Source organism: Bombus huntii, chromosome 9 (genome assembly GCF_024542735.1).
Source record: "Bombus huntii isolate Logan2020A chromosome 9, iyBomHunt1.1, whole genome shotgun sequence".
In the NCBI taxonomy this organism is placed as follows: domain Eukaryota; kingdom Metazoa; phylum Arthropoda; class Insecta; order Hymenoptera; family Apidae; genus Bombus; species Bombus huntii.
In genome coordinates, this window is record NC_066246.1 from 4,311,528 (window position 1) to 4,336,825 (window position 25,298).

Genomic DNA, 25,298 nt, shown 5'->3' on the forward strand with positions numbered 1-25,298 from the left:
AATCAGGGTTATTCGCGCTATCGTTTATTGGCCAGGTACGCCGGCGTCGCTAATCACGTTCAGCTATTTTCCCACTCGTAACCGAAAGATTTTCTGCCCGGTAATCGAGTAATATCGAAGGCGTTCTCGAAAGAAAAAACCCATAGATTTGGCGAATCGAGCTGACGTAACGGGCAAACACGAAATTAATTTCAGATCGCCGCACCGCAATCCAAACGATTGCGAGCAAGCTCGATCACCTTGCGTTGCGATCGCGCAATTAAATTACGAGAGTAAGAGGCCACCGAGCAAGAGCTCGGAGAACCGCAGTGCCGCATACGCGGTGCAACATTCTGGAATTTCGGGAAGTCCTATTAAACGCGAAAATACTTTTAACGCGCACCATGTACATGCTACGTACGCGTCAGAGAATACTGTACGTACTCGAGGTTGTATTTCCCGACGGATGCATCCACGGTAACAAGAATCGCGACGTACATACATTATGGAAACAAACACGTCCGGGAGCAGCTCGAAATGAAATATTCGCCGACTTGTTCGTAGCCCCCTGAACCTGTTCGCTGTTGTTACGTTCCCCAATGATTTCACGCTTTACGTTTATAAGATACTTTCGAATATCGCGGATGAAACATCGAGCTAAACGATCGGTATCAAAATCGTCGTACGAGCTTTCCGTCAATGCTCCAATGAAACTTCACTTTCGTCAAGAAAAATTCTGTAAGAAAGGGCTTCTGGGAATGTCGCGTACTGTAGCTTATTAATCGTATAAAATACGCAAAATATGGAGAAGGGCAAATCGGTCGTCGAACAAACGGATCGCGAAAACGCGTGTCCCGTGTGTTTCATCGATTCGAAAAGTAACCGATTGTCGAAAAAATAGAGATATTTACAAGAATGATGCGTAGCAGGTCGCATAGTAATCCCGATAAATGTACAGTTTCCTCCGTTGATGCACTCACGCTGGCAGCAACAACATCGTGCACAACCGAACAAAACGTAATTTTCCGTCGACAACGTAACACCCGATTCGCTCTGTGTTCAAGACGAACGTGCACTGACGAACAATCGGTGTCTACGACGCGGCGTCGGCCGTTTCGACGTCTCGCGTCGGCGCTCTAACGCCACTTCTTTCCTTGCGAACCACTTCTTCACCTGCTACTGTTCTATCGAAACGATCTCGTTTCGTTTCTTCTACAGCAGCTGTCATGACACCTACGCACTTTTTTTCATGTTATTTTTATTTTCATGTAAATTTCTGATTTCGCGTTAACGATAACCGATTCGACATTTGTTACTTACCACAAACCTCAAACGTATCGGCAGGTCGGTATTGCCCCGAAAAGCTCATTGTTTGTAGCGGACAAAATTACCAGCTTCTTTTGATGGATAACAAGCTTGTATAAGAAGAAAAAATATATGATCCGCCGTCGACCAGTAACCAGCGTGATAAGCCAGTTGCCAACTTTCTTATACCTAGTTACAGGTATTAACTGTAACAAATGCATCCGACATCTGTCTCTGTAACAGTGCTCTTTTCTTTCTATCTCGCTCTCTTGAGACTGATTTTTCTTTCGTACGTCTTACAAACCCAATCTTTATTCCTAATGTCTATTGGGTACCAACTCCTGCCGCTCGTATCTTTACGAACTACGAATCTTCGTTGTGTTTAGAATAACATATGCATATTTTACTGTAATCTAGTCAGTTACTGTAATATGAGAAATATCATGATTTACACGCAAAACAGACGATTTTAACTCGGTACGTAATGGCGACTACGACAAGAATATTGCGTACGGTTCTAACAGAAATGATTCCTTCGATCTTATTCATTTTTGCCTGGGACGAAAATTGACGTTCACACAATAGCACAGTGTACTACTTATTCATCCGTGAAAATTAATTAAAACGAGCGACACCACTACAAGATAATTCTTGGACATCACTCAACACCCCCTAAAATTATGCTAAAATAAATATTATCAGGTATACTTGCTTCTTGATACTAGCAACATTAATTTCTGTACAAAAATTACAAACTTTCCAGAAAGAATCACTTTCATTCGACTAACGAGAAGCCATAATTGTAACTACGCGCCACTTCTTGGCGGGAAATCTATGACAGTGCGACCAACATAAACTAACCTAAAATCCCTAGTACATCATCGTTTCAGAAATATACAAATCTATCGTCCAATTAACCGAAAACTCGTACGTTGGTATCAGACGAAAGACTTTATATGCCGATTGAGGTTAGGTCTCGATCGTTGTTTATAATAGTAGTTTTAAAGACATGTTAGTAAAATAGAAATAAATAGGATGTTTAAATGGTATATTTAGTTAAATTTCGTATACCTTAAGTATCTTATAAGAAATTTTTAACACATTTTACATGTTTTACATAAACGAATGTATTGAAGATGGAAGTACCTACCGTAGGAAGTTTACCGTAAGTAAATAATATTTGAAATTTTATTTAATTAATGAAATCTTTGCTATTTCTATTGCTTCATAAAAATGAATCTTTTTCATATTATCACTGTCGCGAATGACGAATTCATGTTATATGGAATATAAGTTATTGCAAGGAATTATGGTTTTTAATATCGGATACGGTGTGCCGGTGTGAAAAACAATTAGTAGAAGATGAAATTAAAAAGGAAACTAAACTGCTTAAAGAAGGGCTATTATTTTTTAAGCCATATACCGAAGCATCGCTTCAAAACATTCCCAAAAATGATCCATCCCCTAGAATGTACGAATTAATTAGTAAACTGGCTCCACTTCTCGTATGTATTACAAATAAATTTTTGCATCTAATTTTTCTTTCCTTAATTATCGTGAAAAATGATCGATTCATTCTGTTTTCTTTTTTTCTTTTTCTAGAATTTAGACGCCATAATTACATGGGATTTAGTATGTAATTTTATAAAATACGAGTATCGAAATTGCGCGGAAACTTTCGCATCGCAACTTATAGATTTTACATCGATGAAAGCATTGATCGACGATATTTGGGAATTTTATTACTCTGAAAGAATGACCGTGATAAAGTGCCTTAAACTTATGGTCGAATACAAAGATAAAGGGCATCGTTATCAAAAAGAATTTGCAAAGTTTTTCGATGATGTCCTATTTGGAGCGCTATTAGAATCTATTCGAAAACAGATAGAAGCGTTAAAAACAGTAAACCCACCGATACGATCGCAGCTGTGTACAGAAGAGTACCTACACAGATTATACAACAGTAGCCTTATAGAAATGCGGGAATTACTGCATATATTAACGGTCATCATTCACGATATTCATATCGCCGAGACCGAATTTATGAAATTTTATGAAAGCATCGGAGTAAGCATTGCCCAAAGTTTACATATCTTGGTATATTTTGTGGATAGTATCTAATAATCTAATAATCTCTAATAATCTGATAATTTTACATTTACAGGGAGAACCAAGGCGATTAGCAAGTACAAAAAGTCACGAAGATAAAAAAGCAATTGCCAGAAAAATTAAAGAAATACAGTATAGTCAAGCAGCTTTATTTTTAGTAACATTAGATGTCAGAAAACAGTATGTTTTTTTTTATACTTTTACCTAGAATGAACTATAATTTTTATGTTAAAAATATTTCTTCTTTATAGTCCCAACATGGAAGAGTGGATACAGAGCGTAAGAAAGAGTATGCAAGAAACTTTTGAACAAAAATGCATTCGCGACAATTCTCCTCAAGATAGTCCACTATTCTTATCCTGGATGTTAGCAAATTATGCCATTGATCCTGAAAATATTGATACGATGAATCGATTTAGACCATTCGGTATTAAAGCTATACAACTGAATGTTTTTCATTATTTACAAGATTTAATGAATAGCGAAATGATTTGTGAAAAAACCCATTATGCTGAAATTGTACGGAGCAGTGTATATAATCTTCTTACTTTGGTATGTGCTTTCGTTGACGAAGATAAATTGAACGCGCTAAATGATATTTTCAATGCTGTAGCTGCTACAATTCAATTTAGTGAAACTGCGGCCCGATTTTGGGAAGAGCGTAACGATGGTTTGTGGCTGATTTATAAATTCGCAGCTGAACAGTTTCCATACGAGTTTGAACCGTTAACGAACATTGCAATCGGATTGGCGAGCGCGTCAGAATTAAGTGCCGAAAGAATCGCAATGGAACTGGATAATCTTCAATCGTTAACATTGGAGATACCACGACAACGAGACCATAATAAACCGTTGAGACCATACGAACAAGAATGTACAATTCACAAAAACTCGTATACGATATTAGAAGGTTGTCCTCGTGAAAATATACGTATATTGTCAAGTGAACGGGAAGTAGTGATATTTCGTCAAAAGGCAAGCTATTGGGACGCTTTACATCACAAGATAGAACAACTTTTTTCTCAAGCAGGTGGCAGAATTACAGGAACTAATGAAATGAATAAGAATTTGCCCGAACACGTCTCACAGGGCTTAAAATTGTTAAAAACATTAGCCAAACGTACATGGATACGACAAAGTATGGTCATTCCAGCAGAACTAAGTTTTGAAATTATAAACAGATTTTCTTATCCAGTATTACCTGAAGAGAAAATGTACATATACAAAATAGTTGCAGCTTGCATCGGTATTTCATCCGAACTCGTGTTGGAGTATCCGGAAGAAATATTGTCGCGAATGCGAGCTGGTGTTTATCCAAGATTCAATAATCGGTATCAAAAAACATTAGATTTTGCAGAAGCGGTTTCTTTCGATGGTGGTATAATTGCGTCGTGGTTATCTGCTATAGAAACGATTGCACACTCGTATCCAATTCTAAACGCATATCTAGATATTTTATCGAAATATTTAATCCGAAAGTATAACGAGGAAGCTCTATATACAATAGAAATACCTGGTATGGTATTTTTATTGCAAGGTGTTTTACCGAAATTAGATTCTTGGTATTTCGATTTGGACGCGGAAAGAACCGACTTATGGTTAAAAAGTATGTTTTGCCTTCATAGAGCGCTCGAATCTAGTCTACCAAAGGAGGATATACGTAATGAATTACAACTTGTTGTCGCGTATAGTTTACTGTATTTAGAACCACGACACGCATTATTAAAATTGATTCGTACTGGCGAACGTACTTTGCATAATAAAATGATGGCGGAAACAGATTGGATTCGAGGAAAGGGATTCAAAGCGATGAAAAGCGTACAATTAGCCTTGTCCGTGGTAAATAGATTACTAATATTTCGAAAATCATTGGGTCTTGAAATAAGAGATAGGTCACCGTTAGAGGCTGCCTTATATTCTTCACCTCGTGTACCAAACGGTCTCTTAATAGTGCCTACAATTGTGAATTATCTGTATGTCTGGTTTAGTCCGCCTTTGCAAGCGATGGCTGTTAGACTGTTGAAAAAATTTGCCGAAGGATCATCTATGTCGCTTCTAGTTTGTATGGGTATGGACGGTACCGCTATACGAGAGACCTTTGCCTCTCGTAGAGGGCTTATGTCGCCAACCTGTGTCGCGGATGTTAAAGTCGCTATTCTTGAACTGGTTGCTGTGTGCCTAGAAAAGCAACCCGGCCTGACGGAAGCCCTATTTAATATCGTACATCCAGCAGAATGCAAACGAATATTTCCTCGATCGGTGGAAGAATTTTTTACAGAAGGATGCAGACAATTTCTAGTTAAATACCTAAATCGAATCTATGAAAAAGATAACATCGTGTGTGACAAATTGTATAACAGCACGATGACGTTATTACGAGCAATGTGGTATCATAGAAACGAGATTCTTGTTAACTTTTTTCGAAAGCGGGAGAACTTTTGGACTCAGTTATTTGCTCCGCTTTTTAGAGAAATAGTACCAGGTGTGAAAGGTTATTCTCATCTGCTGGATATAATTACATTAGAGCTATTCAAAAGTACCACGTTGGAAGACGATTTTAACACGAACCTGAAGAAACTTTTAGATAAATCAACGGATTATTGGAAGAAACTGACGATATATATACTGGACGATGTACACGCCGATAGCGAAGAGTCAAACAGAAATGAGAAGCGAGATAGTAATGTTACGGATTCCTTGTATGAAACTAATTTGGAATCTTGGTATAATTTTATCGTCACGTTAACCGACGAAAGAATAGCAAAAAATTATCCTATTAACGTATCCCAAGCGCAATTGATAACGCAACGTTCTTTAGAATCGTTATTGGAACGAATCAAACAATCTTATAATGTTTCTAGCCAAAAAATTACAATGTTACTGGCGTCTTTAACGCTTCGATGTATCACTTCTTGGAAACAGATGTGCGTCGATGATTCTAGAATTTTCAAATCGGGATTGACCCAGCTAATGCAAGAAATTGGCCAAGCTTATCGCAGTTATGGAAAGTCTTTGCGTCAAACGCTGATTTCTCTACTTCTCGGATGCGTGCAATGTGTGAAAAGCACTTTACGCGAAGACGTGACGAGTCTCGAATATCTTTTATCGCATTCCTGTATAATCGCTGCCAGCGAGTTAGAGGAGTTGAAGGAAGCCGCTACTGAATTGGAGAAACGAAAACAGCAACAGTACTCGGTTGAACGAAAAGGTATTGACAAAACAGTCACCATCGATAGCGTGATCGCGCAAAAGAATGCCGATGAAAGAAATGCGGAAACCGTTCGCGGGATTCGGGAAAGTTTACCAGCAACACTGGCTGTTTGCATGGTTACCCAATTATTACGCTCCTACGTGGAACGAAGTTCTACTGTGAAGCATCAACGAAAGTCTAGCTGCGTGCAACTTCGACAAATGATACCGGAATTGATGACATGCATCGGTATTACTTTGCAAAAGTATCCATATTTAAGGTTTAGTACGGCCGCTCTTAATTTGCTCAATTTAATCATTCGTTCGCCGTACACTCTACATCCCGTCAATGAGAATGATATTGCAAAACTATGGTTGAGCCTAATTCCTCCCAGCGACATTGGAAATAGTATGTTGGACTCGTTGTACAACGATTGCCCGAATGGAAAGTGGCGATGCCAAGATTGGTGGCCGCTCTATACGCTCGGTCTTGAATTTGTAATAGGACTCGTGACTAGAGAAACACCTACCATCTACATAAAATCTATCGTCATATTTTTTAATTCTCACGAATATCAATTAATGGTTGCATCGACCTTGTTAAGACATACAGCGGATCTTTTTGCTGCCGATCTGGTACAATCCCTCGTTGCTCTTATTCATATCGTAGCAACACAGCCGTACGTTTGGAATTCGATACAGCCAAACGTTTGCGAGACTCTGATCAAATGTATGTATTTGGCATACGATAATACCGTAAACTTGTTACTGCGACCGCGAATTCTCAAGTTCATCATCGACGGTATCAGCGTAGAAAGTGCCGAGGAATTGGAGTCTTGTGACAAAAGATCACCAAGTGGTGAATTAAAATTACTAGTTAACAAATTGATCGTCATAAACACAACTTGTGCGTTAAGCTTCGTTCACTTTTCACCAAGACTAAACACTCTCGTAGACACTATATATACGCAAGACTTTTGGTATACTCCCATGGCGGAAATGAACTTCGGACCACCTCAGATGAGCATGAGTTCCGGCCCGCGATTAACTTACGGCACGATAATCAGCTCGACACAGTTATTTACGCAAGCTTTGCATTCTCGATCTCAACCTGTGAGTACTTTGTCCGTTTCTCTCGGTGGCCAACCAGATAAATCAGATTCCGCTAAGAAGGAATGGGAACATGCCGCGCCAGAGGATCGACGAATGCATTCGAGCAAAGATTTAAGGAGGATTATCCATGCGGCATCCGGTTCCACTTCGAGATCATCTTCCAACGTAGCGAGTGAATTTTTGGTGTACGTTAGTGGCCTAGATGTAACTGTGCCACTGTTAAGTAGTCCAAGACTTGTGCGGAGACCGTACGATCCACTTATTTGTGAAAATACTATTCTGTCAAGAGCAACGGCCTTGACAAGCGGTAGACACGTAACGAAAGGAGTGTCTGCCGGAAATGACAGCCCTGTCGTAGCGAAATATCAAAAATTTAGCGACCCTTGGTTCGAATCTATGGACGAAAATAATACGAGATTCGCTCTTGAAGTCAATCTCGTGTTAATCTTGTGTCAAGCCCTAGAAGGGGTCAGGAGTCCAAGAATCGCACTTCGAGATCGTCAGCTAATAGCGCGCGAAACGGTGACCGAATTAGGAGTTTTCTTCGATTTTCTGGAACATCGAGGTACTCCCGACGATTGGCAGGTTAAAGGATCGTTAATTAATCCCGACGCCAAAAGCGTAAGAACTATTCAACAAACTGTTGACTTCAATCAAGTTGTCTTACCCGCCAGATTAAAAGAGACAGAAAGAAAGGAACTTGTAGAAGACATATTAACTACGGGAAAATTCACAACCAATATCAGTAGTGTACAGTTTTTACCTTTGATGAGGAAATTATTGAAAACAGTGGTGGAATCGCTAGATTTAACACAGTATCCATAACAGCATCGAGATTGCGATAAATCTTTGAACTCTTTGAAAAAGGGAAGAAAACGACAGGAAAATATTCGGCATCGTACAAAAGAAGTAAAAATTTATGATTATTTATAGTATATATGGAAATTCACAATAAAGTAACGATTTTTTATTTAAGATATAATTCTACGTCTTCAGCGTGTGTAAAGGATAAAGAAATTAAGTGCAAGGATACACAAATGTGCTGTTTAAAATTTGTTTCTTATAAATAAAATATGATAGAACGACGACCAAAGTATTTAGAGTCGTCTAACATGTTGTGTATCCTTGGTGAAAATACAAAAGAAAAAAAAAAAGAAATAAGTACATTTTCGTTAAATTTCATTTAATTTAACCATTTTAAAAGATTATCGAAATTTTGATTTTCATCAAACTTATAGATCGCTTTTTTTGTACACTTAGTAGTATCAGGAGCTAGACACGTGTTTAGTAGAGACGTGCGAGAACCAAAAATATCGGGTCGGGTCAGATCAGGTCTCGAAAGTATTTCGAGAATATCGGGATTTGTTAAGAATTTTCTGAATCCGAACTCACTTTGTCATTAGTATCAACAGAGCTAGTCCTAAAATGTAGTCCACATTGTCGAAATTCTCGGGAATCCCGATATTCTCGAGTCTCCAAATACTTTTGGGGCCCAACCTGACTATGGGATTCTAGCACATCCCTAGTGCTTAGACGACAACAGTATAATTATTTTCATAAATTTTGCATCCAATTTATACAATCCTGCCATTTGTAACGTTAATAACGTTTAATTAGTTTGTAAAGTACGAATACTTTAAACTCATCTTCCTGTATGAACCTCATCTACGGAACCAGAAGTAGTTGTCGGAAAGTAGAAAGCAGAAAATGGAAAAAGCTATAGTAATTCACGTTCACGTGCCACTTATCCTACTTAATTATCTTTTCGATTTACTTATTTTGCTATCATTTTATTTTAGTTTTGCGAAAAACTTGTTCTTTGCTTTGTTTCCGTTATATCGATCGATAATCATATTTATACGATACAGTACAAAAATATAATTCATGATATTAACGAATATTATATGTTACGACAATAGTGATAACGCGAGTGTTAAATGGATCACATCGCACCAAGACATAGGACGTCTTCCAGGCTTAAAACCTGAAAGTCGTGTTCGACGCTAAGGGGGCAAATGAGGTAAAATGTTCTCTGGCGATGGTGAATCGTGTACATCGTTGCTTCTCGACGTCACTCTCGAATGATAGAAATTATTAGAGGCGGCAGAAGTGATGGTAGAACTGCTTGTAACCGTACTTGTAATTCCAACGGCCGTAACCATCGGAACGGTGCTAGTTGTTGTCGTATTTATCGTAATTGTCGTTACAATAGAGGAGGTAGAGTGACTTCGAGACGTCAAATTCGACCACATATGTGGGTTAGTGTAGCTAGAATCGGACGGTGAACATTCGGAATGACGAGTTGACGTAGTACAATATATAGATGATGACAATGTAGTTGAAACAGAACCTGAGGACGATACAGTCACAGCGGTTGATACCGGTGGTGGTGGAGGTGGAGGAGGGAGTGGCGGCGGTGCTGGCGTTGGTCCATTCGAATCTGCTAAAGGATCAATTACGGTACCATCCCATGGTTCCGCCGATTTTGCTTCGTCATTGTTTGGAGCATTAACGGTTGTCCTTTGCCGTTTCGCATCACCATACAATAAGCAATGAACATTTGGTGAACTGCTACGATCGCGAACACCCTCTTGTTCTTCCAGAAATCGGTCCATATAGTCCCTGCTTACGATTCAACGATCTTGTCATACTTCAAGTTTTCAATCGTAACATAAAAATATAACAACAGAAAGTATATGATTTCATTGAAACTTAATTTAATGAAGATTTAATGAAAGAAAAGAAGAAAAAGATATAAATACAGTATATTCGATCATTGTGGCAATTTAAATTTATAAACATTTGATCTTCTAAACAATTAATTCTATTTGTGTAAATCAGAGAAAATACTCACGTGATACCAGGATGTAAAGCATACTTCTTCTTTTCTAAGCGAGCCTTATATGTAAATATATCATGCCGTTCCGTTTTCTTCCAAAGATAATAAAATTGCACCAATTCGCCAACAGATCGCGTTCGAACCTGTTACGATGACCCTTATGTTACGTACAATTGTTTCTCGCTACTGGGAAGTAGTTCGAGGTTAATGCATACCTTATTCTTCTGTATAAGATGAAAATCTTTTCCGTAACTTCGTAATCCAGATTCAAAATTATGACATTCTTCTTCCGACCAAAGACTAACTGCATCCGTTGGCGGTACGACGTTCATTCTTCGTCTTCTTAATGCCTCCTCGAGATTGTAACCACATTGTAACAATAGATATAAAGCTTGCTCGTCGTCTCTAATATGAGATCCTGTCGGCAGAGAACCACCTTTTACAGCTGGTAACTGTGCCCGTTCTAAAAACTCTTCAGTTTCCTCTTCGGGTATGTGGCTGGGATCCCACAGCATTTTGTCCTCATTCTCGTAAGGTAAAGCGTCGTCGTAATGACAGAGACCTTCTGGTATAGCCGCTTGGTAATTAATACCGACCATGATTGTCTTCTTCCATTCTTCTTCGTCTGGACTATAATCGCAATCGTCTTCTTCTTCTTCGCTCTGTGGTCGTGAAACGCTTCGCAATAATCTTGACGTACCACTACCTATACCACTGCTAACTATTCCATCTTCTCCTCCATCTACTATACCACTGCTAACACTACCTTCTACTCCACCTCCCGTATTATCGTTTGTACAGCTAGCAAGCGCGGTTATGCTACTGCATTTGGCAGTAGTAGTGCCACCCATTGTTGAAGTCGTCCTTGTATTTTCATTGTTACTACAACCATCGATCATAGAACATTCTTCCCCTTCACCTTCTTCATCGTCTTCATCATCATCGGGAATTCTGTGTCGTCTGTTATTGTCTCCAGTACCTACATCGCTGGTATTACTTCCTTTCATCGTCGATCCTGACACCAACGATGACGAATCTTTTCCTTTTACCAACATCTCTGTGTAAAATTGCTTGAGATCTGGCTCGTTACTAGTTGCATCCGCTTCGTCATCATCTTCGTCGTCATCCGCGTCGTTATCTCCCTTATCTGAATACTGTTCTTCAATTTCTGGATCGCCGCTTCCAGATGGGATTAGCATTTGGTCTGAACTGTTTGAGTTTTCTGTAGACGGGTCCCCGTATCCATACATCGCAAGTAGGTCTTTTAGTGGCATATCACCTTCCTGAAAGGAGACAAGAACACAAATGATTACTATGCCACATATAGCAAACTGACTAAACATACGAATCTCACTACGAGAACGCACTTTGAGTCCAAAGTGTTGTAGAAACTTATCATAATTGTAATTATTTATGGGCTTGATTTTTTCATTTCACAGGCTTGATCCTAGAATAGTTGGGATCAGAATCTTGTTACAAAATGAACATCGCATATGTTAAATATTTAACTCTGTCACTTCAGAATTATACCTTTTGTAAGTTGGACAACTCGTTGTGAGAATCTTCACTACCTTCTAAAGCTTCTTCTTCATCTAAAGTCCGTTCATCATCAAAATCATTTACCATCATTTCTGTAGTTGGACCCATTTCATAATCTCGATCTGCCCTATAAATTATTAAGTACATAAAAATTTGTTTACATATTCTTCTTTTAGAATAGTCATTGATTATCAAATATATCAAAACCTATTCATTGATTCATCTATACTAACATGTTTATATTTTTTGCAGTAACCAAAGTTGAAACATATCACGTAGATGTTAGATGGCTGTATCTAAAGTAATACACTGAGCGATGCACACTATCAAAATGATGAAGAAGAGTGTTCTTGAGCTACCTACGTTGTAGATTTTCTCTGGTTTCAATAATTTATTTATAAACACTTTTATCATATAAACAAAGTAATACTAAGAGAATGTAATATGCAACTTGTAACACGAATGTAACCTTAAATTTTTATGACATTAATGCTGACATTTACATTCACGACAACCACTCATTTTTTTTAACAAACAATATGATACAAATTAACTGTATTCTAGTTTCTTGTTTCTGGCACTCCGTACTATTCCGAATTTCACTACACCTCACTAAGAATCTTTGATTACAATGTACATATTCACAAAGAATAGAAAATTTTTTCACACAAAAGTTTTATGATATATCTAACATTTTTCTAAGGCACATTTTTAATCAATGACAAAACAGTCTCAACCGTATCAAAAAAAATCATACAGAACTCTAACAAATTTTGAGGAAACAAACTGAAAAATGCACAATACATTATTTATATTCATCAAATGTTCCATTACGCTTCTATATCATTCTGAAAAGCGGGAAATTCATGAAACGCGTTAGAACAACCAATCACGAACACTTACGATTATGTAGAAAGTGTTTTACCATTGGTTGAAAAACGTGTTTTCCTAAATAAATATTTTTGTGGCAATTCTTGTAAATGCATCCTTATAAACTTTTAACTTTTCGTTAATTCTTAATATTTACATAGTATAGATATATATTAAATCATATACATATATAAGTCTTATACATATTTATATGTTTAATTAAAAAAGAAAAAAGACAATGTATTTGTAATACTATGAATAATGGATATATATTATATATGTATATGCTATACACACTTTCTTCTACATTGTTTTACATGACAATAAAATTAATACTAACGATTATTTTAAGAATGATTTATGAGTGTCATTTATTTAAATTAGTATTGACGTAAAAAAGATATTACTCAATATATTTTGTCTATTACAATTTTACTTGTCATAATTTATAGATCCATTTTTATAAAGTTTGATATATATATATATATAGTGTGTGCCAGTATAAATAAAAACTACAGAATAAGTACAATATGCTGCCTTTTGTATTCAAACGTAATTATTTTAAAAAGGAACTGGTAAGAAATTCGCCAACTTTGTTTATTTAAAATATAATTTATGTACAACGATTTTATGATTACAATAAAATATTTATATTTTAGATTAAGCAGGGTAAAGTAGAATTATTTTTACAAATTCCAAGGTAAATAACACTTGAATATTCAATATATTACTAATAAGTAAAACATTATACTCTTACCATAAAAAAGAAAAGGAGAGAAATATATATATACATATATTTTTTCTACAGAAGTATATCTGTAAAAGGAGATGAAGCATATCAATATATTGAAAAAAGTAAGACTCCAACAATGCATTTTCAACCATCTCTACCACGTTTACCTATTCCAAAATTAGAGGATACATGTAGAAGGTATCTAAATGCACAAAAACCATTGTTATCTAAGGAACAATTAGAAAAAACTGAAATTTATGTTAATGAATTTTTGACTAAAGATGGTATTGGATTGCATAAAGAATTAATTGAAAAAGATACTAAAAATCGTGATACTAGCTATATTAGTGAACCTTGGTTTGATATGTATCTTCGAGATCGTAGACCTTTACCTATCAACTATAATCCTTTCTTAGTCCTTAATCCAGCATCAAATCCAGAACATAATATACAATTAGTAAAAGCCACAAATCTTATTGTATCATCATTACGATTTATGAAGTCTTTAAAAGAGAATGTTTTACGACCTGAAGTATTTTATTTAAAGCCTAAAACAAATGAGAATAATGTTTACCATACTATTACAAGACTTCTACCTCCTCAATTCAGTTGGTATGGAGCTTATTTATTTAAGGTAAAAATCACAAGTTCTACATGAATTATAAATACTATGAAATAATCCTTTTTTATCCCAAATAAAAAAATTTTTTTCAGGCCTTTCCATTAGATATGTCACAATATCACAACTTATTTAATACAACAAGATTACCAAAGCCAGAAAAAGATCAAATTTATGAGAATGCAACTGGCAAAAACATAATTGTCATGAGAAAAGGGCACTTTTACTCTTTTAATGTAATAGATGAAAATGGCTATATTCGTAAACCAAAGGAAATAGCCAGTTGTTTAGAATCTATTTTAGGAGCTACCATATCCATCAATGAAAAGCCTATTGGAATACTTACAACATCAGAACGTGACTTGTGGGCCAACACAAGAGCATATTTGTCACAGATTGGTAACCAAGAAATTTTACAAAAAATAGATTCTGCTATATTTACAATGATATTAGATGACATGCATGTTGGAACTGACTATAATGAGTTAATTAGGACATATCTCCATGCGGATGGAACAAATAGGTGGTTTGATAAATCATTTTCTTTAATTGTTACAAACGATGGATATGCTGGAATAAATTTTGAACATTCATGGGGAGATGGTGTAGCTGTCTTAAGATTTTTGAAGGTAATTGTGTAGAAATGAATTAATAAGTTTTTAATGTTCAATTTCATTTCTTTTTCTTTTCTCATTTTAAGGATATAGGTAATGACATAACAAAACAACCAAAATTCTGTGCTGATGATATTAAATATCTTCAAAAAGGAGCAGTAGAAGTCGAGAAACTCAACTTTGTCATAGATGACAAAGTACAAGATATTGTGAATAGACAAAAGGAAAAATTTGGAGAATGGATAGGAGAATTAAGTGTTGATCATATGATATTTAATGAATTTGGTAAAAATGAGTGTAAAACATTTGGTGTAAGTCCTGATGCAATTATGCAGTTAGCTTTCCAGCTAGCTTTATATTATCAAAGAAACTGTGTAGTACCAACGTATGAATCTTGTAGTACAGCAGCGTTTAAACATGGTCGAACAGAAACTTTGAGATCATGCACAATCGAAACGAAAAAAGCATGTGAAGCTATAGCTCAAAAGAATAATAATTTATCCAAATCTGAATTGAAAAATTTAATAATTAATTGCAGTAACGTTCACAATAAACTCTCCAAGGAAGCTGTTATGGGTAATTATAAAACATTAAATTTCATATCAATAAACATTGAAATGATACTGAAAGTTTATTCACATATTTCCTTATAGGGCAAGGATTTGATAGACATTTATTTGCGTTAAAAAAAATTTGGGAGCATTCAAATACTCCGAAACCAGCTATTTTTTCGGATCCGGCGTATGATAATATAAATCATAATATTTTATCTACATCAACTCTTTCAGATCCAGCTATATGTGCTGGTGGTTTTGGACCAGTAGTAAACAATGGATATGGAATTGGGTAAGATATACTTCTTCTTTATTACTTTTACAAGCATCATATTTGCAATTTAATAACATATATGGAATGTTTGAATATTTTGTTTGAAACACATTATTCTAATGCCTAGATACATGATTCAAGATGAAAGATTGGGAGCTATTGTGACAAGTTATAAAAGGAATAATAACGCAAACGAATATGTAAAATGCTTGGAGAAGGCATTTAAAAACATTCATTCTATAATGACTTGTGGGAAATGATAGTATTACATATGTGCAATTATCCAATTATTATTGTATTAAGGATGAAAAAAATTTTTAATATTGTTGGTTATATATATATATATATATATATATATATATATATATATATATATATATTATATATATTATATATCTTGAATTTTTATACAATGTATTAGTTAAGAATTTTTGTACTATTATAAAACAAAGAAGTATATTTTTTGTATTATCTAATAAAGATAAGACAGCTCATAAATAATATTATACATAGTATATTTTACACATATACTAATGAATGTAACATAGTATCATATTTATTTAATGTAATATTTCGGTTAAAAAAGATATATACAGTAGACACATTTGAAAGAGAGAGCGCTATAACGCACTCAGAACACCAATCAAAAGACTGCATTACAGCAATAAACTTTACACTAGCAGAAATAGTTATTTATACACATGGTTGATACACAAAAGTCTATATATCTAAGTTATTAATTTGTAACAGCTATTCAAATTGAAATCTCCCTGGAACCTCTTGTAACAACAAATACCAACCTTGTATAAAGGTTTTTTATACTAATTTAAACAAACAAATTATGCTTTTTAACATCTTTTCCAGTATTTATTTTCTTTTCAATAAACACTATTTCTTTTAATAGTTTCTTTTGTATTAATCTTCTTTTTAATCGTCACTAAATATGGAATGAAATGTTGTGATTCTAAAAAATACTTCATGGTTTTTTTCGTAGCATTTCTATTTATTTTAAACTTATACCTTATCTCCCATTTTTACTTTAGACGTCTATAAATGTAAAAAAATGTATTAATATTTTTAAACATAGCAATATTTTTAATGAGTAACTTACCATATAAATTCCAACAATTAATCCAAAGAGTCCAATAGCAGAGCCAAAGATTTCTACAATTAGAATCTTAACAAAAAGAGCAGAATTTGCTGCATCAGAAAGAGCTGCACCAGAACCCACAATGCCAACGGCTATACCACAAAAGAGATTAACAAGACCAACAGCTAGGCCAGCTCCAAATATTAAATAGCCGGCTAACCAATTTTGATTACGAACTTCTTCCTTTTGAATAGGATAACTAAATTCGTCTAACATTCCAGATAACACAATGGCAGTGATTAATCCATAAATAGCAACAGCTTCGCAAAATATTACAGAAATTAAATTTTTCGTTTTGATTCTTGGAGCTTTTACACCACCTCCAATAATTGAAACTCCTGTTGTATGAATGCCTCTGAAACAATGAATTCATATTATTGTCCAATATATATATATATATATATAAGAAGGTGTGTTATATATATTTATAAAAGAATAAAACTTACAATGCAGCACCAACTACAGACAGAGCAACTGCAAGACCAATACCAAGAGTTGCCCACATGTGTGGTGATGTATTTTCTAAAAACCTAATAATGTTGTCTCATAAAAATATCCTTCTATACATACATATATACATATTTATAACTTTTTGTATTTTGGAACTTTGAATAAAAACTATATTTAACTTAAATGTGCTTACTTACCAGGCGACGCTAACACGTTCTCCTTTTCCAGTAAATACATGATACAATACTGCAATAAAGCATTATTTACGATATTTAAGATATTTAAGACATACTAAATTTTACAAAGGTAAAATGTCTATAATCAGTTTCTTGTTAATAAAATTTGCAACAAATTTGCTTCACTTTGAATAACTAGTTTTTGTAATATTTGATTTTATTTGAGAAATTGATATATTTAATAATTTAATAGATAAAAGTCAATTAATACCTAATACTAGAGTAGTTGCAGAAGCAGTGCCTGCAAAAGTAGTGCCCAAGATGTATCTCATTGTGTTACTTTTAATTTCTGTTTTACGTGTTTTCCTTAAGAGAAATACGAAAACGCTAACAAATGAATAATTTCAACTTTAAAATATATGTTAACAACGTAGTGTTTTCGAAATATTTAAAATAAGAACATTTCATGTACGAAGTAAGAGAACAGCGCTCACACCCGTTTTTATCATGTGACGTTTAGTATTCTTGATGGTTACCTACACTAGTGACATCAACTGTAAAAAAGTTGTATTAAAAATCAATGTTTAAATTTTAATTTCTAACAGAATTTGCAAATTGTTATATTTAGAATTACTTAAAATATTTCATAAGCATACACTTGTATTTTTTGTAGATCACTAGAAATATTGAAATATATGCATTATATTAATTTTTGTTTATTTTTACAAATTTGGTTATATCCATTTTATTGTTGAATTTTTATCAAATACTAAAAGCTAGTAATGCACGACAATAGTATTAATAGTGTTAGTACGTTTAATGTGTTATTTCTTAATAACAATCTTAAATTTAAAATGCAATGATAGGTATCATTTATACGTCTGAGCGTGGAATCTAAGATCTAATTTTAGAATTCCTTACAGCTCATTCGTCTTGTTATGTATCTACAATAAACGTGCAACTGCTAATTTGATGATAATTACATAATTTATCAATATTTTATAAAATCATGTCTTTTACCAAAGGGTAAGCAAACAATTTTTCTTATGATCTTTTATACATTTAAAAAAATATCTTTTGCATCTTATTTTCAAAACTGAACTATAGTTAAGTTTGTAAGCACATAAATTAATGACAAGGTTTAATTTATACGTTAAAATACCACGAGTAAAAAATAATACCACCGCAAATACATGTGTAAAAGTTAAAAAGTTATTACTCGAACTATTTCGGTCTTCCGTTAGTTACCATCTATTAACTTCCACTAGCACATTTAGAAATCTAAATTAGCTATGCACATGGCTATATGAATTATGCGTTAATTATTAAATTAATTTTATTATTGAATACGTATAAATGATTGAAATTTGTCATAGGTACATCAACTTCGGAGAATTTTTCAAAGTTGCTTATAATGCTGCAATTGTAGAACCATATGCAAATCGTTTCAAGGAATTTTCTGAAAAGGGAGATAGGGAGGGAATGATAAAGATTCTTATAGACATACCCTATATTGAAAACGTAAAAATAGTTGAATCATATAGGGGTAAGGATGATATTAAAGCAGCAGAACTTTACAGGAAAAGTCGCGGAATAATAGCTAAGGATGGAATTGTGCACGAAGAGACAGATAAAAGTAGTATCCTTACTGAAACACTGTTTAAGGCCAGTGTAAATAGTAGATTGTTCCTGGATGCGCTTCTAGATTGCGCACAAGATTGTTATAATTCAAAAGCTTTCGTAAAATGCTTGAAATATTGCGAATGCATGCTTGCACTTCCTGAAAACCTTCACGATAAAACTACTGAATATTTGAACGATTTCTCGGAATGTAGAAAAGCATGTATCCAATTAGAGCGTGAATGCTATAAAAATTTGAAAGTATCATCTTCTCAGGACAAAAGATTGCGTAAAAAATACAATAAAAGTCAAAGTGTTACCTTCGAGAATGCATTAATAGAAAAAAATGCATCAGTGATACCGATCGTTGATGGGAAGCAACATACCATTCTTAAAAGTTGTTCGGATGCTGTTGAACTACAATTTGATGAGAAACGAGGTCGTCATCTCATAGCTACCAGAAACATCAAAGCAGGATCTGTTCTTATTGTCGAAACACCATTTGCATTCAGTACAAATAAAGAAGCGCTCGATAGAAATTGTTTGCACTGTCATATTACTCTTAAATCGAGCGAAAGTGTTAAAATTCCTTGCCATTTTTGTCAAACAGTTAGTAATATAAATAATCTTGATTCGTTTTTATCGTGTTTCATGTTCATGTTTGTCTTCTCGTATTTTATTATTCTATTAACATGATGTTAATATATTATTTTAAAAATATGAATAAGTCTGTACTTCTACAGGTATCTTTCTGTTCGGAAAAATGTCGCAGAGAAGCGTGGCAAATGTATCATCAATACGAATGTTTTATATTTGATGCTTTCTATGGAAATGATTTTGAATCAATGCAACACACGTCGCATTTGTTGCTAGCGTATAGAATGATAATTTCAGCGTTTTTATCTTTAAGTACTGAACAAATTAACAACAATACGGAAAAAAGCAAAATTCCTTTTATGAATGACAATTTCCTCCGAGATTATGTTACAATAAAAAATAAGGAATATAAAGATTTAGGCATAAATAAAGCTTATTGTACTTACGATTACCATACTATATTAAATTTAGAAACTCAGTGTACGAAGATAGAATCTAGTATAAATCTTGCTCGTGCTATTGAAGCTATATTTTTAGCGAAGTGCTTTACTTTTGTCTTGAGTAAAATGGACGTTATTTGCTTAAAAGAATCTTTCATCTACTTGGCAGTAGCAATGTTGCATAACTTGCAGGCTATTAATTGCAATGCTTATGAAATTGTAGAAAATATATATGATAAAAAAACGCATGTTTGGGAACCCAGAAATATAGGTGGAGCAATTTATCCTTCAATTAGTCTTATAAACCATAGTTGTTATCCGAATGTAGTTCGTCATTCTTATCCGTCAGGTAAAAAAATGTGCTTTTAATTGCTTTTAATTAATGATTTCTTATGTTTTATATATTATAAATAATCTAATAATAATATATAATAAATAATCTTCGACAGGGACAGTTGTGCTAAGAACATTGCGTTTTATTGGTAAGGGTACTGAGATTCTTGATTGTTATGGGCCACACTGGCTTAGCGAGAAAAGGTTATCAAGGCTTGAATACTTATGGAAAAAGTATTGTTTCTTATGTACATGCGAAGCTTGTACACAAAATTGGCAATTTCCGCTACCCGAAACAATGAATTACAAATGCAAGATGTGTTCAGAAATTATCGGTACAATCACATTAGACGAAAAACATACGCAAAACGTATCGAGTAAACAATGTTGTAAGTGCAATAAGAAAACCGATTTAAAAAAAATAAAGAATCAATTTCGAAAATCAGTTGAGAAAAGATTAGATGCCATTTCTAAAATGTATGAAGGTCATTATGAACAGGCCCTCCCTCAATTGCTTGAGCATATACAATTTATTGAAAAGTGTTTTACCACACCAAACATGGAAGCTATCAAAACGCAACAATGTATTATTCAGTGTTACAATCAGTTTGGCTGTACTTCTTAATAACAATAAATCAGCAAAAAATATTAATATGTGTATATATATATATATATGCATTATATGCACACATACATGAACACGCAATCGTACACATGACTTAGTATCTGTATCACAAGTATTAAAAAAAACAAGATTTTTTATATTATATACCTTTTGCATAGATTACTATTCATTTTTCAATTTTTTCATGTGATGCAAAATGTTACAAAATATAATAAACTGCTCAGCATTCATAATCGTTTACATTTGCCCTTACATTTCGTAGTTATAGAATGATTGATGTTTTAATGTAAATTAGACATTCGCATAACTTTGGTAAGGCTTTCAAAACTGTGGTATGAGCACCATTGTTGTAAGTGGCAATATCTTGATCATTTAATATCGATATTTACTATAAATGCACATGTGACTGTATATTTTATTTCTTATATCTCTAAAATAAAACTAAAAGAAAATGTACATTAAAATCCTAAAAATTATTGTTGTAATTGTAAATACTACCTGAACGAAAAATACAAATTATATACAGTGTTTAGACGTACATGTGATCGTATCTGTCAATTTATCTATTAAACCATCAAATTGTCTATATTGTACTATAAATTAATCATGTGAATAATATATAAAATAAGTTACCACATGTGCGTTTCGCGGATTTCACTAATAATGTGACCAGCTTGTGTTAGTGCCTGTAACAAAGAAAGAGAAAAATGTACAAACAGATTAACAATTTAGATTTATATCAAGAACAAAATTATTATTATTTCTGTCTGCATACCTTTAGCATATCTGCTGCTTCTTTGCGTCTAACAGCAACATGTTCACTTTCATTTAAAAGAACATCTGCGTGATCTGATTTATATAAATGTGTTACGAGTTCGCTTTGTAAATTATCTTTTACATAGTTGACTAGGAAATGCATGACAGCTTTTGGTACACTATCTTGTATAGATTTTCGTACAATATAAAAGTATGATTTTATTAATCTTTCTGTAAAGAAAAGGTGTATATAAATAGAAACAATATAAAACATTATTTTCTAGAAAAGTGTACTACATTTCTATCCTTACCAATTACATCACAGTCTCGTTGTTCTCGCTCGCTCAGTTTACGAGATGTTTGTACTGGTACTTCCGGCAATAGATTTACTGGTTTCTGTTGTGGAGATGCTTTCTGCATCTCAATTACTAGGTTTGAATTTTGGTGAGGAGAAGTACTGTTCTCACGATTTCTTACTGGAGAACCATCAATCGAACTAGTCGAATCAGTTCTTCCTTGAGGCATAAGATTGTTTAACAACCAGTTACTTAATACCATTTGATGTCCTTGTTGATCCTTGCTCTGCTCAGGAAAAGATGCTACTTCATCTTGATTATTGATTGACTTTACATTCTGTTAGGAACGTTATATGCATTTAGTTACACAACACACAAAATACATTGATCAGAGAATATTAATGTTTTAATAACGAAATAAAATAAAATTATGTATTAATCACATCTTTATAAAAATACGTTTGAGAAATTATTAAATATTAAAAAAATATTTTTGAAAATATTATAACAATGAATGATGGTAAATACACTGATTATACATTTTTTATGACTATTAGATAAGTTTAATGATTACTACATTTGAAATATTCTAACACAATTGTGAATGTTATCAATAATTACTTACTGTTTCATTTGAAACTATTACTTGAGTATTTGTTGTGGTACTTGTAGTAGAAGGAACTTTCCTGTTATGTTTTACATGATCCACATTAGAATTTTTTAATAAAGATGACACAAGAGCTGCATCCTTATGAAAATCTGGATGCTTGGTATTAATATATGCTAATTCTATAGCAACTAAATTTTCAACCATTTGATTAGTAGGTGGAAGACGTCGACGTAGTAAATGCGTTACAACATCAACGATACGCTCGTGCAATTTTGGAAAGCGCAACATCTCTTGTTGTACTTCGGTACCACAATGTTGAATAATTCTTTGCATTTCTTCGTGTACAAGTTCTACACATCGTAATGAGGGTTCCTCGAGTCTTCGAATTTGTCGCTTAACTAATAATTCAAAAGAAACCTCTGGTACAAATAGCGCTGGTCGTGGACCAGTTGCATTTCGAATCGCCGTCAAAATATCCATTTTTGTAAGACCTGCCAGCGGGTGTATAGAATCTAGTGTTTTCCCAAATGTTTCGTGAAATATATAACAAATTCGAGCGCCACCGCATAATTCCGTTGTTTCTATGTTTCTAGCTGTTCCTTCAATTGTAGAACAGTAACTGCTTGCAAATTTAGTAATAATTTGAAGTAAAGTTTGACTTTTATCACTAACATCTTCACCGTATGAATTAAGAAGGGTTTGAAATTGTGAAACCATTACATTTACTCTTGTCTGTTTTTGAAAAATATAAGTTCTACCAGATTATGTTTACTTTTAATTTTTTCTAGCTATGTACTGTAAATTATTAGCAATCAAAATCCATATTATTACCTTTAATTCTGGGAGACAGTCCCGGATATGGTGCATGAGTAAGCGGTTTAATGTTTTAGCTAAATAAGGAGTTCCATTTCTATTTGCCAAAGTAGGATATTTACGTTGCAGAAATGCAGCTTCATCCTTTAATGCATCTTGGATACTTTTGTTATTCATTATATCCTGTTGAGAACGATTAACTACTCCAATTATTCCCAATTTTACAGGAATGACTCTACCACATAATATATCTATAGCATCAGTTCCTAGAATGATATATAGTATGATGATTTTACAAATTATTATAATAAATTAAAAATTCTAAGTAACAGCACATAAGTATTATAATAATAAAGATCTTAATAATAATAATAGGCTACCAGCATCCATCAGATCCAATTTAGTAACAACAGCTAATGTACGCCTTCCATCTGGATCTACATCTTTGCTAAGCTTTAGACTTTCACTTGTAGCCATATCAGTATTGGCAGTAACAACAGCCAATATAATAGAATTAGGATTACATATATATTTTAATACAAGTTGTCGTATTTGACCCTCAATATCCTCTGGTTGGTCTCCAACTGGTACCTTTGTGATACCAGGGAGATCTATGAGGGTCAAGTTAACAACTGATGTTGAATATATCTTCAAATTAATTGGTTCTGGACAAATTCCTTTGTTAGATCCAGCCATACGTTCTGTTTCAGATTCTATTTCCATACGGATTTCATTAAAATCTGTATAGACTTTATTTTTTGTGTGTAAAAATGTGCCCCATTCATCTAAGTTTAATGTTCCATTCTCTGCACTTCTGTGTTCACGCTCATCTTTAGGTGCATAAACAAGTTGCAATATTAAAGGACGCCTAGTAACTATACCAGTACCTCGTGGTAAGAAAGACCGACCAACCAAACTTTCAATTACAGATGACTTTCCTGAACTCTAAACAGATAAAATGTTATATTTAATGAAGAATTTCGACATTATTTATAATTTAGAAAGTGTATGTTTTTACATTCAAAAAGAAAAAATATTCAAATTAAGGTTGTAGTTACCAATTATTTTTTTGCCATTTAAAAATTAACTGACCTGTGTTCCAAGTACAACAATTTGAGGCAACTGTATAGCGTCAGCGCCAACGGTATTAAATACATCTTGTAATTTATTTATTACAGGTATTAAAGCTTCCATTATAGTTATAGAATAATCGCAAGGTAAATCGATTCTTGCTTGACTGAAGACAGTTATGCGTTACGAGCCGGTGCAAAATGCTCTTTTACTATACGTAATTACATGCGTCAACAATAGTATTTAAAGTATTTTTAAGGGAAATACAATTATTTGCAAGTGTTAATGTTCACTATATTAATTTTTACTATGCAAATACTTTCGCCAAAATCACCACAACAATTCTACACCTCCTGTTTCCAACCACCCATTCTCTGCCTCAAATAGTCCACACGCGTACGCATCCTATGATATTTAACGCTACATATACAAACGTACTTTATGTATAAATCTTATACATAAAGAATCGTTTCTAAGTAATTTACAAATATGCAAATAATTTTTGTAGAAAAATTGTTATCCTTTTATAATAACTGTACATATCTGAAAATCATTAAGTAAGAGTATAAACTTACTTTAAACCAGAAATATAATAAGTAAAAGAGACATAAAGATAATGCAAAA

The 25,298-nt window shown here is 33.7% G+C and overlaps 7 protein-coding genes across 15 annotated transcripts in view; 3 read left to right on the forward strand and 4 right to left on the reverse strand.

The window, feature by feature from the left end:
• LOC126869576 (cysteine-rich motor neuron 1 protein-like) overlaps positions 1-1,068 on the reverse strand; it is a 155,626-nt gene extending 154,558 nt beyond the window's left edge. Inside the window, exon 1 of the mRNA XM_050626341.1 lies at positions 891-1,068. The gene's annotated coding sequence lies outside the window, so the exon portion shown is untranslated. The remainder of the gene's footprint in view (positions 1-890) is intronic.
• A 1,121-nt stretch (positions 1,069-2,189) lies between these two features.
• On the forward strand, positions 2,190-8,856 carry LOC126869555 (nucleoporin Nup188). The gene is made up of 5 exons (XM_050626246.1): positions 2,190-2,449; positions 2,579-2,789; positions 2,887-3,351; positions 3,449-3,573; positions 3,645-8,856. The coding sequence occupies exons 1-5, from the start codon at positions 2,421-2,423 to the stop codon at positions 8,518-8,520; spliced, it is 5,706 nt and encodes a 1,901-aa protein (XP_050482203.1). The 5' UTR covers positions 2,190-2,420; the 3' UTR covers positions 8,521-8,856.
• Positions 8,606-12,975, reverse strand: LOC126869581 (mesoderm induction early response protein 1). Of its 6 annotated transcripts, XM_050626351.1 has the most exons (6): positions 12,543-12,974; positions 12,307-12,450; positions 12,065-12,200; positions 10,750-11,817; positions 10,550-10,677; positions 8,606-10,320 (listed from the first exon to the last, which is right to left on the reverse strand). In XM_050626351.1, coding segments are annotated over exons 2-6 (1,956 nt in total). In that variant the 5' UTR covers positions 12,309-12,450; positions 12,543-12,974; the 3' UTR covers positions 8,606-9,698. The 6 variants fall into 6 exon arrangements, with proteins under 6 accessions (XP_050482308.1, XP_050482310.1, XP_050482309.1 ...); XM_050626353.1 differs by having other exon boundaries at positions 12,065-12,195; positions 12,307-12,975; XM_050626352.1 differs by having other exon boundaries at positions 8,606-10,317; positions 12,307-12,974.
• A 239-nt stretch (positions 12,976-13,214) lies between these two features.
• Positions 13,215-16,259, forward strand: LOC126869580 (carnitine O-palmitoyltransferase 2, mitochondrial). Its single transcript, XM_050626349.1, has 7 exons — positions 13,215-13,518; positions 13,603-13,643; positions 13,752-14,310; positions 14,391-14,924; positions 14,996-15,485; positions 15,563-15,755; positions 15,865-16,259. The coding sequence occupies exons 1-7, from the start codon at positions 13,474-13,476 to the stop codon at positions 15,995-15,997; spliced, it is 1,995 nt and encodes a 664-aa protein (XP_050482306.1). The 5' UTR covers positions 13,215-13,473; the 3' UTR covers positions 15,998-16,259.
• Positions 16,236-18,031, reverse strand: LOC126869618 (V-type proton ATPase 21 kDa proteolipid subunit c''-like). The gene is made up of 5 exons (XM_050626436.1): positions 17,785-18,031; positions 17,535-17,583; positions 17,334-17,417; positions 16,849-17,242; positions 16,236-16,784 (listed from the first exon to the last, which is right to left on the reverse strand). Exons 1-5 carry the CDS (start codon positions 17,843-17,845, stop codon positions 16,752-16,754), a joined length of 621 nt encoding a protein of 206 aa, XP_050482393.1. The 5' UTR covers positions 17,846-18,031; the 3' UTR covers positions 16,236-16,751.
• Positions 17,505-21,155, forward strand: LOC126869579 (SET and MYND domain-containing protein 4-like). 4 transcript variants are annotated; one of them, XM_050626348.1, is made up of 5 exons: positions 17,505-17,643; positions 18,437-18,539; positions 18,890-19,742; positions 19,877-20,519; positions 20,620-21,155. In XM_050626348.1, exons 2-5 carry the CDS (start codon positions 18,523-18,525, stop codon positions 21,126-21,128), a joined length of 2,022 nt encoding a protein of 673 aa, XP_050482305.1. In that variant the 5' UTR covers positions 17,505-17,643; positions 18,437-18,522; the 3' UTR covers positions 21,129-21,155. The 4 variants fall into 4 exon arrangements, with proteins under 4 accessions (XP_050482305.1, XP_050482304.1, XP_050482302.1 ...); XM_050626347.1 differs by lacking the exon at positions 17,505-17,643 and adding an exon at positions 17,935-18,077; XM_050626345.1 differs by lacking the exon at positions 17,505-17,643 and adding an exon at positions 18,171-18,319.
• Positions 21,156-21,243: 88 nt separating this feature from the next.
• On the reverse strand, positions 21,244-25,191 carry LOC126869573 (dynamin-1-like protein). Its single transcript, XM_050626336.1, has 7 exons — positions 24,696-25,191; positions 23,984-24,548; positions 23,622-23,869; positions 22,806-23,522; positions 22,196-22,517; positions 21,904-22,115; positions 21,244-21,814 (listed from the first exon to the last, which is right to left on the reverse strand). Exons 1-7 carry the CDS (start codon positions 24,795-24,797, stop codon positions 21,758-21,760), a joined length of 2,223 nt encoding a protein of 740 aa, XP_050482293.1. The 5' UTR covers positions 24,798-25,191; the 3' UTR covers positions 21,244-21,757.
• Positions 25,192-25,298: the final 107 nt, after the last annotated feature.

Excerpts from the sequence above, each read along its gene's own strand:
- LOC126869573 (XM_050626336.1), bottom strand. The coding sequence starts at position 24,797 with ATGGAAGCTTTAATACCTGTAATAAATAAATTACAAGATGTATTTAAT. Across the intron at positions 23,870-23,983 it reads ATTGGATCTGATGGATGCTG|GAACTGATGCTATAGATATA; the intron begins GTAGCCTATTAT and ends ATATCATTCTAG. Across the intron at positions 22,518-22,805 it reads TAATAGTTTCAAATGAAACA|AATGTAAAGTCAATCAATAA; the intron begins GTAAGTAATTAT and ends CGTTCCTAACAG.
- LOC126869581 (XM_050626351.1), bottom strand. Across the intron at positions 10,678-10,749 it reads ATCTTATACAGAAGAATAAG|GTTCGAACGCGATCTGTTGG; the intron begins GTATGCATTAAC and ends TCATCGTAACAG. Across the intron at positions 10,321-10,549 it reads GCTTTACATCCTGGTATCAC|CAGGGACTATATGGACCGAT; the intron begins GTGAGTATTTTC and ends TTGAATCGTAAG.
- LOC126869579 (XM_050626348.1), top strand. Across the intron at positions 19,743-19,876 it reads CTTGCCATTTTTGTCAAACA|GTATCTTTCTGTTCGGAAAA; the intron begins GTTAGTAATATA and ends GTACTTCTACAG. Across the intron at positions 20,520-20,619 it reads TCGTCATTCTTATCCGTCAG|GGACAGTTGTGCTAAGAACA; the intron begins GTAAAAAAATGT and ends AATCTTCGACAG.
- LOC126869555 (XM_050626246.1), top strand. The coding sequence starts at position 2,421 with ATGGAAGTACCTACCGTAGGAAGTTTACC. Across the intron at positions 2,450-2,578 it reads CCTACCGTAGGAAGTTTACC|TTATTGCAAGGAATTATGGT; the intron begins GTAAGTAAATAA and ends ATGGAATATAAG. Across the intron at positions 3,352-3,448 it reads AATTTTATGAAAGCATCGGA|GGAGAACCAAGGCGATTAGC; the intron begins GTAAGCATTGCC and ends TTACATTTACAG.
- LOC126869580 (XM_050626349.1), top strand. The coding sequence starts at position 13,474 with ATGCTGCCTTTTGTATTCAAACGTAATTATTTTAAAAAGGAACTG. Across the intron at positions 14,311-14,390 it reads ATGGAGCTTATTTATTTAAG|GCCTTTCCATTAGATATGTC; the intron begins GTAAAAATCACA and ends AATTTTTTTCAG. Across the intron at positions 15,756-15,864 it reads AACAATGGATATGGAATTGG|ATACATGATTCAAGATGAAA; the intron begins GTAAGATATACT and ends TCTAATGCCTAG.
- LOC126869618 (XM_050626436.1), bottom strand. The coding sequence starts at position 17,845 with ATGAGATACATCTTGGGCACTACTTTTGCAGGCACTGCTTCTGCAACT. Across the intron at positions 17,584-17,784 it reads TGCAACTACTCTAGTATTAG|TATTGTATCATGTATTTACT; the intron begins GTATTAATTGAC and ends GCTTTATTGCAG. Across the intron at positions 17,418-17,534 it reads GAACGTGTTAGCGTCGCCTG|GTTTTTAGAAAATACATCAC; the intron begins GTAAGTAAGCAC and ends CAACATTATTAG.